At 38.4% G+C, this 16304-nt stretch overlaps 1 protein-coding gene across 3 annotated transcripts in view; it reads right to left on the bottom strand.

Annotated features, from left to right (window-relative positions):
• Positions 1–16304, bottom strand: part of PCSK5 (proprotein convertase subtilisin/kexin type 5) — a 465201-nt gene that overhangs the window by 364947 nt on the left and 83950 nt on the right. For all 3 annotated transcript variants that reach the window (XM_032164318.1, XM_032164319.2, XM_032164320.1), the window contains exon 3: positions 4842–4955. In XM_032164318.1, the coding sequence (XP_032020209.1) occupies positions 4842–4955 (114 nt within the window). The remainder of the gene's footprint in view (positions 1–4841; positions 4956–16304) is intronic.

Here is a 16304-nt window from a genome sequence, read left to right as displayed (position 1 = left end):
TCTATAAAGTGAAGATAGTAACTGTAGTTACTAACTCACTGGAACACTGGCGATAAGATAATACACATGAAAGTGTGGCAAAATGCTTGACACACACTAAGCGTTCTCTACTACGGAAATGACACAGGTTTGCTTTTATTACAGAGTTTGCTCATCCATTTATTCAATCAAAATTTACTGAGCATTTACCACATACTACACGTTAGTTCTGATGAAATCCCACTGCCTTAGCCCCACTCCACATCAAAACCTAAAGGAAGGCCCAAGCTTGGATTTGTTTAACAGTTCTGCAGGAGCTTCTAATGGAAGAAACAAATCTGCAAGCAAAAATTACAGGCCAATGTCCAGGGAGCAGAGGCTAGATACATGCACATAATCCCAGAGAAACTTTTAGCAGGGAGTTGCTTGCACAGCAAGTTTTCTTTGATGCTTACATATTCCTCCCCTGCTTTATTAATCTTAGGAGCACAAATCATGCTTTTCTAAACTCTCAGCGCTTAGCACCATGTCTAGCAAATAACAGATGCAGGAGAAGCTTGTCAATGGAAGAAGAAGTGAACTGAATTTCTAGGATTAACCCTCCAACTCCTAGAAATCTCAACACAGTATGTCAGGACACAGCAGTAATTACACAGCTATCATCTCCATAACAAACTCTCATAAATGCACTCTTCCCGGAATATATTGCCCAAACCTCAAGGCTAGACATAATGATTTTGCACACCAGTTTCCAAGGGGAGGAGCGACATGGGAAAAGCTTTTAAATTAATTAAAAGAGACACTCAGGCACACTTCATGCCATTCTTTAATCTCCATTCTCCTGTGATAAATATTGAATGACAGAAATGGGCCCAGGCTAACGAGCTGGAGGCAGGACCCTACGGAGGTCAGAAACACTGCCGCAGTTCCAGGGCTCAGGAAAAGGAAGAAGGGTATCAGCACCTTGCCTGGGCTGTGTCAGTGATGTGCTGCCAAACAATACTCCAAAGAATGCCCACTGGACATGGGATCTCACCTTTCTTTGACTCATTTAAAGAAAAGGTAAAAAGGAACTACCATGTAGTGCAATTAAGAAGTCAGAGAATAATAACAATTATGATTGACTGAGGGTTTTCTGGTGTCAGGCACTGTGTTAAAGGCTTCTCGTTAAAAATTTCATTTAATTGTGGTAGCCGGCCTCCAAGATGGCTCCCAACACTCCTTACCTCCTAGTACGCCACCCACACATATTCCCTGTTACGCTGAACCAGCGTGGACTCATGTGACCAATAGAAAACTACAGAAATAAGGGTCTGTGACTTCTGAGGTTAGATGTCATAAAAGACATCACCACTTCCAACACGATCTCTTGGATCACCTGCTTGGGAAGCCAGCACCACGTCAAGTGGACACTCACACAGCCCTGTGGTGAGGCCCACATAGAGAGGAACCCATGTGCCAGCCTTGTGACTGGGCCACCTTGAAGTCTATCTTCCCGCTCTCACCAAGCCTTTGAGTCTTCCAGCTAAAGCCCCAGACGTCGCAGAACAGAGGAAAGCCATCATCCCTGGGCCCCGTCTGAATTCCTGACCCTCAGAATCTATGAGATAATTGTTTTGTTTTTGAGAGGAGGTCTCATTCTGTCACCCAGGCTGGAGTGCAGTGGCACAATCATGGCTCACTGCAACCTCTGCCTCCCAGGCTCAAGCCATCTTCCCACCTCAGCCTCCCAAGTAGCTGGGACCACAGGAGCATGCCACCTCGCCCAGCTAATTTTTTGTATTTTTGGTACAGATGGGGCTTCCTCGTGTTGCCCAGGCTGGGAGATAATTGTTTTAAAAACTAAGTTTTGTTATGCAGCAAAACACCACTCATACATAAGAACTAGAGAGTTTTATGTTACAGTTGAGGAGAGTTTGACTGATTTAATCATGGAGATTCTAAGTGAAGCAATGGGGATGGGCATCCAGATCTGCAGATCTGGGAGTCCTGCCTCTCGTTCTGTCCTAACAGAGAAGCATAAGGTATGGAACCTGTTTCCCATCTCTTTTATTAAGGGAAAGTAATCATTTAACAGGAATCTGTGAAGTACTTTGGTTGTCCTCAAGATACTTTATTTATCCTACAAGGGACCCACCATTCTGCCACGTATTTCAGTGATTTCTCTCTGGATAGATTAGAGGCTTCCTCACAGCACTGTAAACAGCAGAAGGGTGGAGACAGGATGTTGTGCTAATCCCATGGACTCTGCATCAACCTGCCTGTATTGGCATCTCTACCACTTTCAGGCTTGGTGATCTTAGGTAAGTTAACTAAATTTCACAAGCCTCACAGATTTCTCATTTTAAAACTAGGCCAATTTTAACACATGCATTTGTTCCAGCTCCATTAGAAAAATATTCATGGCCAGGCACAGTGGTTCACACATGTAATCCCAACATTTTGGGAGGCCAAGTGGGAGGATCATTTGAGCCCAGGAGTTCAAGACCAGCCCGAGCAATACAGTGAGACCTTTTTTCTACAAAAAGTTTAAAAATTAGCCAAGCATGGTGGCATGCATCTGTGGTCCCAGCTATTTAGGAGGCTCAGGTGGGAGGATCACTTGAGCCCAGGAGGTCGCAACCAGCCTGGGCAACATGGTGAAACCCCTCTTCGACAAAAACTACAAAAATTAACCAAGCATGGTGGTGCGCACCTATAGTCTCAGCTATTCGGGAGGCAGAGATGGGAGGATTGCTTGAGCCCAGGAGGTCAAGGCTGCAGTGAGCCGAGACCACATCACTGTACTCCAGCCTGACACAGTTGAGACTCTGTCAAAAAAAGAAAAAAGAAAAACCTCATAAAGTACTTAGCACATTGCCTGGCACATAGTAAGTGCTCAATAAATGTTATGTATTTATAATATTATCATCAAATATGTGCTGAAAAACACCCAATATGTTAAATGGCCAATCAAAAGCTCTTCTCTCAGTCTTTCCTCATGTTGGAAAGACATGAAATAATAGTGGTTCTTCAGAGTGACAAGATCTCACTATGCAGGCACTGAAACCTTCAGCCACCAGGCTAGCCAAGGGGCTAAAGCCCTGGTCATGGCGCCTGCTAGAGTCCAGTCTGCCCTGCTGGGGTGATGAAAGGATCAGGGCAAGCTGCCAGATAGTTCTACTGTCGAATGGATCATGCATAGACAGCGATTTGGCTCTTTCCTACGAGAACAAGCAAAGAGGGTCTCTCTCACCCTGGTCTTATAAACAGGGGTGTAGAGGCAGCTTTGCTTCCTCCTGTCTCTTAATCCCATTACATTCTTATCATTTTGTCAGTGCAGACAAGGCTCCTTAGCTCCTGCCAGTGCTCACTCCAATGCCTTCCCTTGGGGTTCACTCTTTGCGGCTACTGGGGCTAAGGATGCTTAGATCCACCTTCCCTTGAACTTAGCTTTATGATTCCTTTTTTCCCCCTTAAAGAAGAGGAAAATTTCTGTGCAAAATTCTCTTTGGGGTCCAAAATATTTCCATAACCTTTCATTTCTGGGTAACACTAAGAAAAGGGAAATTAAGAGAAGTACCAGCCACATTCACCCATCTCAAAATAAGCAAAAATTCCTAGCCTTACAAGGTGCTGGGTTAGGTTTCTGGGGAGATATAAAAAGGGATCAAGATGCAGAGCTTGCCCTCAAGAGACTCCCCCAAGTCCAACGGGGAAGGTTAAAAAACAATATGAATAACTACAGTGTAAAGTGCCACGATGGATGCCATGAGCAGCAGGGAGAGGGTCCAAGAGACCAGAGGAGGGAAAATGACAAAAGACAGGAACACAGGAAAGGCCTTCCAGAGCAGTCAGCCTCAGGTGTGGGCTCTAAGGACAAGGGGATCCTGACCCAAAGAGGTGGGGAAGGGCAGGGAACGTATTCCAGGCAGAAGGAATGGGAGGCAGGGAGCCAGGAAAGCATGAGACAGCTATAGGAATGCTATGGATTCATGTTCTTCTTTCAGTTTGGAGACATTTTGTAAAGAATAAGGAACAGGAGTATAAAAACTAAAGTAGTATAGTGAATAATATACTGGCAAAATTTAGCAATAAAAACTTTCAAGAAAGAAGAAAGTAAAGGGTGATTTACACATTATAGAGCACATTGGTGACATGTGGATTTCATGAGTAAGAGTAAGTAACATATTCAAATTCATTTCTCAGTGATCATGAACCTAAAATCCCTAAGAGATCAGAGATGTATGTTTTCAAAGGAGGCCATGCCAAGTGAACTGGTGGATTACTCTTCCCAACATGTTAAGTAAGTTTCCTTCACTGAAAAATATTTTGCTTGAACCATGAACTATCAAATCGAACACTTTCCAATGATTTCTTTTCCTGGTCTACTTTTACAAAATATTACCTAAAGTGAGAGGGCACACATTAGATGACATAATTTTGGGGTCTGTTACTTACCAGCAGAGTCATTTCAATGATGTTCAAGAACCAGTGTGCATTAGCTAGACTAGTTTCAAGGTACAGTAAATGTGTATCAGAGGTGAACATGATTATTGATAGGTCTAAGGGTATGTGCACCTTTGCGTATTTTTCTATCCTCTGGCCCAAAATTAGAAAGCTACTGCACAAAGTAAGCTCTCAAACAGAATTTCTGTGAATCGGAACTCCCTTCTTTTTCTCCTTATTTTAACCAACAAGCCAAGTTAGAAAGAAAATCCAGACAGCATCATAGGCCATTAACCAATCTCAAATGGTGGGTATTAAAATAGGAAATAATCCCTGGTCAGTATTTCTGCGTCCTCCCAAGACCAACAGATTCTCTGCATACAACACAAAACTGGATGACATGGCCCTAGGCCAGGCTTCCTTAGCAAGCTTACCATATACCACATGCTGGGCCACTTGGGATCATTGAAATAGGTAGACTGGGCACGACTGAAGTCATAATCCCTCTTTGTCCGCTTTTTTACCACTTGCTGTTGGATCCATTCCACCTGCCAAGAAGGACGTTTGGTGAGTATTCACGTTCCATCAGGGTTATCACAACATAAATGACAGTCTGAGGCATTTCCCATCGTAAGTCAATGCTATTTAAGTCACAAGTTTCATAAAATCTCTGAGTCTAAGTGCTCAGAGATTCCTTAGAAACCCAGGGGATTTTTTGTTTGTTTAATGCAAGCAGGTGTTTTAGTTTTTTCTATACAGAGTATTTATACCTCTCAACGACAAGCTAACTTTTAGCTTTCTCAGAAATCCTATTTTACTTCCAATTTATTACAAATTGGTAATGTTAATTTTTAAGGTAATTTTTCATCCTTACTTTATACTAAGGGCTAGCCAACTTTTTCTATAAAGGTCCACATAATACATATTTTAGGCTTTGCAGGTCACGTGGTCTCTGATGCAATCACTCATTTTGCCATTGCAGCACTGTAGATGAAATATAAATGAACGGGTGTGAATGTGTTCCAATAAAACTTTATATACAAAACCAGGCTGGATTTTGTTCCACATGCCACAGTTTATAATTCCTGACTTACTGACTTAGAGTATGCCTGAATTTTTAAAAACATTCTGGGATCAAAATGCTCCAGGGTCATTTTTTTTTTTTTTTAAATGGCTTTCTACAACACCGTGTGGTGGAAAAGCACTATTTGGAGAATTACAACAACCAAATCCCTAGTCCTATCTCTGGCACAAAATTGGAGAAGCCACTCAATTTCCTAAGCCATAAGCTCCCTGCCAGCTGTAAAATTCAAACATGCTCTATTAGGGAAATGTCTTAATATTTAGTTATAAGCTTGTTTAAACAAAATAACCAGAAACCTTGAGTCTAATGCAGAATTTAAAACCTAGTGGTAGGGGTGTGTATGGGAACACTTTCTTTAAAACAGATTATCCTTATGGCAACACAAAAATAAGCACGTTCCAGTTTTAGCAGGATGTCTCAAATGCAGAATCAGCCCTGGTGGCATTCTTCAATTTGTGCCTAAATGCTCCTTTGTTTGATTTCTTCTGGTGATAGCTCATTTAGTCACAATGCTCTGGAATGTTTTGTTCCACCATTTATCCCTCCTCTCTACAAAGGAATTAAAAAATGAGTGGGGAGGAAGGGAGCTTTGTGGTCCACTGCTGTAATTCCATATCCAGCCATTCAGTGAACATTTTAAGACCTCTCTCACCTACTCAATTAAAAGATTACTGGAGAAGGGATCCTAAGGCATCCTTCTCAGTCAAAGTGGTACAGCAAGGATGGGTTTGCACGTACATTTTCTATTTCCAGGAAACAATTTAACCTCTTCATTTCAAAAAATCTAAGGAATCAGGTTCATTCACTCATTTATTCATTCAACAAACAAGTGCTAGGTACTGTGTTAGAAATACAAAGATGAGTAAGAGATTGGTTTTACCTTTGAAGGACTTACACTTTACCAAGGAAATGTAACAAGTATTCCACAATTCTCCACTTCATAAAAATACCTTTACCTCCATGAATGACATCTGACACAGGCCCTATCACTGTCTTACTTAGACTGTTTATGATGATTTTGACTATGCAACTTGTAATCCTTATATTACTGTCTATAAGTATTATCCTAATAAAGTTAACTAGTTCATATTTGCATGCTTGGTAAAAGAAGGCTGCTTAGACAACTCTTTTCAAAACTAATCCTATATTGGCAGTGGCCTTTCCTAATGAAGCATTCATAAATTCCACACTGCCAACCTATATGTGTGCATAAACCAGAAAGTATCATGTCTTCCCCAGTGTGGACTCATTAAAGAGACTCCTAGAGATCAGGACAGTCTATCCTGGGGTGGGAGTGGATAACTGTTCCTTAGAAGGACACTATAAATATTCATTTCTCCCTATGTACACATTCAAATAGACAAATGAAATAAGTATGTGAGAAAACCAAGTGACAGCCATTTTCCTAGATGAACTATAGGTACTAAAATAGAACAAAATATCTTACCCAACAGCAACCCTTCTATAATTTTACCAAACAAAAATGCTTAGTTACGGGACTTAGTAGCTAGAAGGTGACACAGCAACTTGGCATCTAGATTTGACTACAAGTCATTCTGTCTGATCACAGGGCTGCAATACTCAAGAAAAGTTCAGTGGGTTTTTTTTAGTGTCAAATACCATGTATTTTGCTTGGTGCCTTACGAGTATGTGTATACAGCCCTGTATTTTTTGGAAAGTGGGAAAAGCACCTCTTGGATCGGAAGGTTTCTATGACTGGAAAGACCATATTTATATTTTTAAGCTATTATCCATATGTCTATCCTTGAGCTCTTTAAGGAAAAAGCCAGAGGTAATGCATTATACAGATTTTATTTCTTGCCAAGAAGCCTCATGCAAAGAAAAGACACTTAAAAATTCATTTTCATAAAACTATGGTCAGCATAAGAGAAGGGAATTATTGTGTGCTTTGCCTCACTGGCTTAACTTTTGAAAGTTCTATTTCCAATACATTAAGGAACTATGGTTAATACAGGGTGTAAAAGCTACAGGACCTTTGAAATCATCAGTCTGTCCTTCGTTAATTTAAACACACATGTGCTACATGATTTCAGGGACACTCCCTCCCTCTACTCACAGTACTCTCTCCCTTTGGACCTTGGTCCAAGTAAACATTGTGCATTTGCTGCTTAAGAACCTTTGTCTAAAGATGTCCTCCTTTATAAGATCCAAAACACATTAATTGACAGTTATGGGAAGCCTGCCCTCATAATCTCAGCTGAACTTGTATCTCATTATTTTGGAATTTACCAGCTTTCTGATACTACACATGGGGAAAGCAACAGGAGGAAAAAAAATGTGATCATATGAATATAAATTATGTAAGTTATTACATAAATATAAATGGGAAACGAATTATGCTGTTGCTTTAAAAATGCATCCTGCAGTGATAGGGAATCAGCCCTTTAGATATTAAAAAGTATTATGCTAATAATTAAAACACATACTAGTAGCAAATGTCTACAGATATATCAATGTAATAGCATAGAAAGTCAAGAAATTGACCCAAAACACATAAGAATACAGTATATGATAATGGTATTATTCTAAATCAGTAGGGAAAAAAATTACTTCAGAAATGCTTTGGAACACGTTGGTTGGAACAACAACCAACTGGAAAAAAAAAATAAAGCTGAAGCCATTTCTCATGTCTTAGGTCAGAATGAATGAATCAAATATTTAAATGTAAAGGTACTTTAAGAAATATGAGAGATGTTTAACACTAATCTCAGAGTGCAAGATTGTATCTAAGTATAATACAAACCAAAAAGATGATTTAGAAACATTGACTAATTTAACTACATAGAAATAATGTGAACGACATGGCCAAAAAAAAAAAAAAGAACCAAAGGGAAGGCAAAGGATAAACTGGGCAAAAGTGTATAGCTCTTACCATGAACAAAAGTCTATCTCCCTAATATAGAGAGAGTTTCAACAATTAATAAGAGAACAATTCAACAGGAAAAGCAGCAAAAGATAGGGGTAGAGAAATCTCTGGAAAGGTAAATCAGGTTCTTAAACATATAAAATACACTTAGCCTCATGCATATTAAGACAAAAGCAAATAAAACCAAACTGAGATACCACTTTTCACCTTTCAGATACAAACAGTCTAAAGGTTGATAACATACTGTTAGTGGGGGCATGGGAAAAGGTTCATTATCACATAATGGTGAGGGGAATGGAAACGTGTACAACTCTATGGAGGATAATTAAACAATTCCTTTAAAAAGGACGAAAGAAGTAATTCTATTTTTAGGAGTTTATCCTACCTATGTACACATGTGAATGTGTGAGGTTATTTACTAAAATACTGCCAGTAAGAACTAAAAATTGTAAACAACCTAAATATATATCAATAGAGATTAATATAATAAATGATAGCATGTCTGTATGATGGAGTAAAGTACAATACAACCATAAAAGAGAATGAAATGGTCTTAACGTACTGACAGAGAATCATCTCCATGATACAGTTAAAATGGAAAAAAAAATGTAAGTTACAAATGGTTTTAAGCGATACTATATTTTTGGCATCTCTCTAAAGTGATTATACACAACCTGATAAACTGGTTGCTTTCTAGGCAGAAAACTAGTGACTGGATACAGGGATAAGAGGGAGACCTTCTACTGCATGCCCTTTTAAATCTTGTTACTTTTGATCCATGGGAATATGTTACCTATACAGACTATCATACAATCAAAAAACAATTTCAAATATGACTAAGGCTGGGCCCAGTGGCTCACACCTATAATCTCAGCACTTTGGGAGGCCGAGGCAGGAGGATGGTTTATGCCCAGCAGTTCAAGACCAGCCTGGACAACATAGCAAGACTCCCATCTTTACAAAAAAAAGAATATTTTAAAAAGTAGCCAGGTGTGGGGACATGAGCCTGTAGTCCCAGCTACTTAGGAAGCTGAGGTGGGAGGATCACTTGAACCCAGGAGTTTGAGGCTGCAGTGAGCCATGATCAAGCCACTGTCCTCCTGCCTGGGTGGGGGAGTGAGATCCTGTTGCTAAAAAAAAGACTACATGTCTAAATCACAACATATTTCTTTAAAAAGCAGTTAATGAGAAAAAATGATACATAAAAAGTGCCTTAGATGATTTTATATTATATTCCAACAAAACTTAAATATTAAGAAAAGTTGGGTAAAGTAAGAAAAAGGAGTTGGATTTGGAAAGAGCTTGGTTATTTTCTTAGATTAGCTACCAGTCACCTATGTGATCTTGCAAAAATCTTTGTGGGCCTCTTTCATCTGTAAAATGAGGGAAGGCATACTAAATGTGCCCTCTACTCTCTTTATTCCAGCTTTGAAATTTTATCTAGAGAGTCTAATTCTCTGGTTTGACTAGGAATAAACATTTTGTTAAAAACAACAGACAGGTGAGGTCGATGTTCTAGTTGATCATGATCTTAAGTCATTCTGTGAAGATATGAGATTAATACTCATAAAGGGGTGTAGTAAATCATATGTTACTCTATGATTTGAATGAAACAGTTGCTAGTAAATAAAATAGGTGGTATTCCATATTTTGTGTCTTTTTTGAACTAACTAGCTTTGACCAATTTAGGGAAAAGAACATAAAAATACTTCCCCTCTATTTTCTTCTCTGACTTTGAAAACAAAATAGAGCGCCTTGGGTTTTGTTTTTAAGTATGAATTAGGTGGATAATGGACATACATGTTTTTGCTATGGAAAGCAAGGGCTTAAGAAAACGTTTCAGTACTGACAGGCAGCTCCAAGAAGTTCTAAAGCCCAAAGGCAACAGATCCTAGAAATTTTCTAAAAACTCTGATCAAAACATCAAAGCTAACCAGTGAGAAAAAAAAAAAAATCAGAGAATTTAGTAAAAGTATTTGTTAGACAAAGATTTTCCATACTTTACATTGTGTTCCATCTAGCAACTTATCATTAATGAGTTTTTAAATATTGGCATTGTTATTTTGTCACCTTTTTAAAGAAAAAAATTATCAAGATCGTTTAAATTCTGTTTATTTCATATAGCTACTTGTGAACCAAATAAAGCCTTACTTTTGATGTGATGGAGAATTTTTACTTGATTTGCTTGAAACAGGCATTTTGAATCTTATCTGATGACTGCAAACATCAGATGCTTCCATCAGAGAAAACATCTGGTCATGAATGTGAAGAATCATATAATTTTTGAAAGGTCATTCAGAGGGAAGTTGTGAAACAAACACTGCATGTACATTCAGAACAGTGTTACCAAAGAACATATAGGCCAAACTGAAAAACTTGACTCTGCTGTAAAATTTTATATTTAGTTGGCTTTCTCTAAGGAAGCCAAAATTTTAGAAATGTATGTTATCAATTCAATCTTGCTATATTTTGTTTATAGAAAAACTCATAGTGTTATTGTTCTCATTACATTACTCACTTTCAAAGAATTAACATCGTATTTCTCCCCTTAAGCTATTCCCCTATTATGTACCTACTTCTAAAAATTTGATTTTCCAATTTGTTGCTTGTTTCTTTTCCCCACTTTTGATAAGATGAAATGTGAATGTGAAAGAGAAATGGTTATATCCAATCAAAGCAGTAAAATGTGCTTTCCACCCTCAAGACCCTTTCATTTATTTTTGTTCACGCTAAAAATATTTATTGAGTAGGTCCTATGTGGGAGGCACTCTCTGGATAAACTACAGAATGGCATGAACAAAACAGCCAACTGACTTTCATAGTTATTGATGAAAAAGTTAAATGATGCAAAAAGTAAATAATGTAAGGAGGTAGAAAGTGATTATGGAGGAAGGGGCTATTTCAAGTAAGGTGGTCAAGAAAGGCCTCTGAAAGATGTGATATTTTAATAGAATTTTGAATAATGAGAAACCATCTGTGCAGATTTCTCAAAGAAGATATTACGGGCACTGTGACCAGCTAATGAAAAAGCCGTCTAGAACTGTGTACCTTTGTATTTTTGTTTACAGTTCATCCATGAGCTACAGATGCCTATTGCAATCCCTCAGGCCTACCAGTATTGCATTCACCCTCCAGTGGACAGACAAAGAAAGAAGCTCACTCCAATCATGGAAGCAGAACCCCAGCCATCTGGTCAACTAACTGTGGGCTCCTGATTACCTGGAATATAATCTAGAAAGGGGATACAGGGTCCAGCCGAACTTGTCCCCACAACTCCACCAACTTCTCAGCTAACAGTGATACTCAGCTGAAAGAGGGATCGAGCAAGGCCCTCTAAAACATGAGGTCCTAGGCAAAAATCCTCTTGCCCAGATCTGGAGGTAGTACCCTTGTGATGCTAGCCAGTATGAACTGGTATTTTTTTAGAGGGCTTTGATGAACATCTGTCTTTTCAATTAAATTATGGAGTAAAAATCACAGATTCAATCAATGCTGCCATCTAAACAGCAGAGAAATTATAAAATAATCTCTATGATAAAAAGTGTCCCAGGGCAGACACGATAATCCTAGCACTTTGGGAGGCTAAGGTGGGCTGATCACCTGAGGATTGGAGTTCGAGACCAGTCTGACCAACATGGAGAAACCCTGTCTCTACTAAAAATACAAAATTAGCTGGGCAATCCCAGCTACTTGGGAGGCTGAGGTAGAGGAATCGCTTGAACCCGGGAGGTGGAGGTTGTGGTGAGCCGAGATTGTGCCATTGCACTCCAGCCTGGGCAACAAGAGCAAAATTCCATCTCAGAAAAAAAAAAAAAAAAAAAAAGGGAAACATTCAAAGCCTAAAATTCAACTTAGTGCACCATCAGATGTATGTAGGTCATTGTACTAGGAATCGGAAGATACAGTGACTTAATCCTTTGATTTTTGGATATTAACACCTCTGAAACTCTATGAAAAAAGAAATAATATCAGTTGTTGGATGAATCTTGCTAAACAATTTAACATTAAATTAGGTTTTAGAAGAACAAAGTAATTCTTTCTGGAGCTATTAAAATATCTAAAAACATCCTGTGTGTGATCTTTACACCTACCATAGCAGCATGATTCCCTCTCTGCCCAGAGCTAGGCTAGACTGCCCCAGATGGGCAGTGTAGAACAAATTGGGAAAACATACGACTCAAGTACTTGGTAGAGGACTATACCAATCACTAGTCTGGCCACTTGGGCAAATCACATAACTTCTTGGTATTCTATAATCTCACTTGTAAAATGGAATTACCCGTATTGTTAAGAGGGTTACATTTACAATGTGCTTCACAAATGCAAGCTCCCAAATTACTTAGTAACCTGTTTCTACCGCTGGCTTGGGGCAAAAGAAACTAGGTTTTAGTATCCCTAGTACCAAAGGCAATGCTTGCAACAGGCCCTCAAGAAATAGGTGAGGTGAATGGATATTTTTACCTTGTAAATACATTTCTTGGTAGGGATGTCTAAATTTTCTCCTTATTAGAAGAAAAAATAGGAAATTTTAAATAAAAGAGAGTGGAAAAAAAGGAGCCAAAAATTTAGGCTTAATCCTATCAAGTTACAAAATGTTTCGTATTTCAACAACAGATAGATGGTAGCACAAGGAGGATTACATTACTAGCAATGAACAACATGTAAAAATATTAATGAAGGATATGATCTTTCTTTATATAATTCTATGTTTTTAATGTTTCATTGACCCCTTCTCTGTTTGACACCCACTTGAAACCCACTCTTGGCTGGGCGCGGTGGCTCAAGCCTGTAATCCCAGCACTTTGGGAGGCTGAGGTGGGTGGATCACCTGAGGTCAGAGCTCGAGACCAGCCTGGCCAATGTGGCAAAACCCCATCTCTACTAAAAATATAAAAAATTAGCTGGGCCTGGTGGGAGGCACCTGTAATCCCAGCTACTTGGGAGGATGAGGCAGGAGAATTGCTTGAACCCAGCAGGTGGAGGTTGCAGTGAGCTGAGATCACGCCACTGCACTCCTGCCTGGGTCACAGAGCGAGACTCTGTCTTTAAAAAAAGAAAGAAAGAAAGAAAGAAACCCACTCTTATCCATATTTTTATCTTTTGAGTTGAAGCCATTTCTTCCACCTTACCTGTCTTACTGGTAAGACTGGAGGAAATGGCTCCATCTCAAGAGACAAAATCTCAGAAGAGATAAAATCTCAGAAGCAAAAAGACAGTGGGTACAATTAAAATGGATAAACACAAAAGAACAAAGTAGACGCTGACACAGGTCAAGAACCTGGAATATGCGGCAGGTGGGGGGAGGGAGAGTATCAGGAAGAACAGTGAATGGATGCTGGATTTAATACGAAGGTGAAGGGATGATCTGTGCAGTGAACCGACATGGATGGCACACGTTTACCTACGTAACAAACCTGCACATCCTGCACAAGTACCCCTGAACTTAAAATAATAGTTAAAAAAAAATTTCATTGTATGTATGTTTATCCATCCACCCATTAAAAAACAATTTGGTTTATTCCAATTTTTGGCAATTATAAATAAAGCAGTTATAAACAAACATATGACTCTAGAAATAGATATGAGCAGTTGTTTCATAAACTGCAAAGGCCTAGGTTTGAATCAAGTCAATGAAACCTGTGATGTTAAGTGATGCATTCTCCCAGACTAATAAAAGACATCTGCAGCATTTCAATGGTCAATGCCAAGTCCATAATCAAAGCACACAGCAAAAGAAGTATGAATTTAAAAGTACTTACATAGGGGAAAATACTAAGAGCATAGAAATGACTGTCAACCAACTCGTACAGCTAAGTGGAAAAAAGGTGCCAGACTGATAAATTAGGGGATATTTCTTTAACATTTAAATATTAAATATGATTAAACATTTGAATTTTAATATTTTGATATTAAATATTAATATTTAATAAAAATATTAATATTACAATAACATAAATATTGAATAAAGTATTTAATATTTTAAACATTTAAATTTAAGACTACCCATCTTGGCTGCTAGTAATAATACCCATAAGCAACTGTTTTTTCACAACTTGTAAGGACAATTTTTTTTTTTTGGCTTTACTTTATCCTTCCAGGAAAGATAATTTCAAAGACTTCAGGCTCATTTTTCCATTGATGATGTCACTCCCAAAACTTGCTTAAAATCTCTCAAAGGCAAGACACTTATTTTATATTTGTCTCAAGTAAATTTGTTCTTTGGGACAAGTTTAATTTGTCTTCTGGGGAAAAAAAAGGATAGCTCCCTTATTCCTAGTCATGCCAAGATGGTTTCTAGAGGGTAAAAAGAACTGAGTTTATGTAAAAAGAGAGAGAGAGGGAAAAGAGAGAAAAAGGTGTGTGTGTGTGTGTGTGTGTGTGTGTGTGTGTGTGTGTGTGTGTGGTGTCTGTGTGTATGCACCCAACATGAAGTAGGGGGTTGGGTATTAACAGGAAAAGCCAGTGATGAGAACTCATTAAATACTTGTTGAATGGAAAGAATATATCCCCAAACCATCCATTTTCTAACCTGTATTTCAGGTTCTTACATTTTAAACTTTAGGACATCTTATTTAATCAATAAGAGGAAATTTGAAAACAATTTTGATTGCTCATGTATTAAAAGGAATCAAATTCTAAAGTACCTAAAACAAATTCTACTGTCTGAATGCCACCTGGGGTTAAATTCACACCATTTGATTAAATGCAGTCTTAATTCAGAGATTGAACTGGGACAACACAGAACTCCCTCCAGCTTCACTCTAGGATCAAAATCACCACTGCATGAAAAACACAGTGGCATGACTTCATTCTACATTTATTTGTCTTTTGAATAATCATCCTCTAAGCAATTCGAAAGCCAAGGCAAGGTAATTAATAAAATCTATTCAACATTTAAAGTAAATATATGTTACATCACTCTGCTCTTAGTATTGTTGAAGTTTTAGATAACTGCAAGAATGACAATTTTACCTTAAAACAAAGCATTAATGACTTAATGGGTTTTTGTTCTTTGACCAATCCCACAAATCTGTGCCTAAATCATTTCAGATATTCCCAGATCTGTATTTGCAAAAATTGGATGCCCTCAAGTTGTATATCAAGTGAATACAAAGAGGAGCTTTATTTTGTACAGAGTAGAGAAATTGTTCAATTCAGCTGAGATTAGTATAAAAAAGAGGCAAATGCTGGCAAAGGACAGGGCGTTCTCATTATTTCTCCAAGCAGAGGACATAGGGTGATCTGCTAAATATCAAAAAGCATGTCAGCATCTTGCTTCTCAATATAACATACCACTTAATTCCATAGCTCATAAGCAATGGTCATGAAAGCTATATTTCTATGGAGAGAAACACTCTTCGCTTGTGACTAATTCAGCTCCATTGCACATACTGTCTTCTCCTACCTATTTAAATATAAATGGCAATGGCTATTGTTTCTAAATTTCCGTGGCTCCTACTGCTATGGTTTTGATCACAGTGGGGAATGGTTTGAGTGTGTAAGTTCAGAGCTGGGTACCAGGAGTTTTCATTTCATCCATTTTGCGCTTTCTCTTTTTAAATAAGAGGCATTCTCAATACTCTGGGAGCTTCCGTTTTATGTTTTTTAAATCTTTCCAGCATCTCTCAATCTCTTCATTGTCAGAATTTAAAATCTTAGAAGTCAAGGGGTGACCAATTGTTACGTTGGCAAGCTCTAGCTTTACGAATCAAAGAGAGATGGGTAAAAATTAGTCTTTTCTTTCCGTTGTTAGAAGATAAATATGCAACTTTTAGGGAAATGTGTGAGGTCTGCATAAGTGTACTCTCTGTCCCCTTGAGGTTAACCTATGTTTTCAAATCCTAAAATGAGTTCAAAATATATAAATAAGTAGCATGAATTCGTTGGTGAGGAGGAGTGTGAATGAAGACCCCCAATGTGGGCCCC

Source organism: Hylobates moloch, unplaced genomic scaffold (genome assembly GCF_009828535.3).
Source record: "Hylobates moloch isolate HMO894 unplaced genomic scaffold, HMol_V3 SCAFFOLD_10, whole genome shotgun sequence".
Lineage (NCBI taxonomy): Eukaryota > Metazoa > Chordata > Mammalia > Primates > Hylobatidae > Hylobates > Hylobates moloch.
The sequence above is the reverse complement of the archived record's forward strand: the minus strand, read 5'-3'. Positions and strand labels throughout refer to the sequence as shown.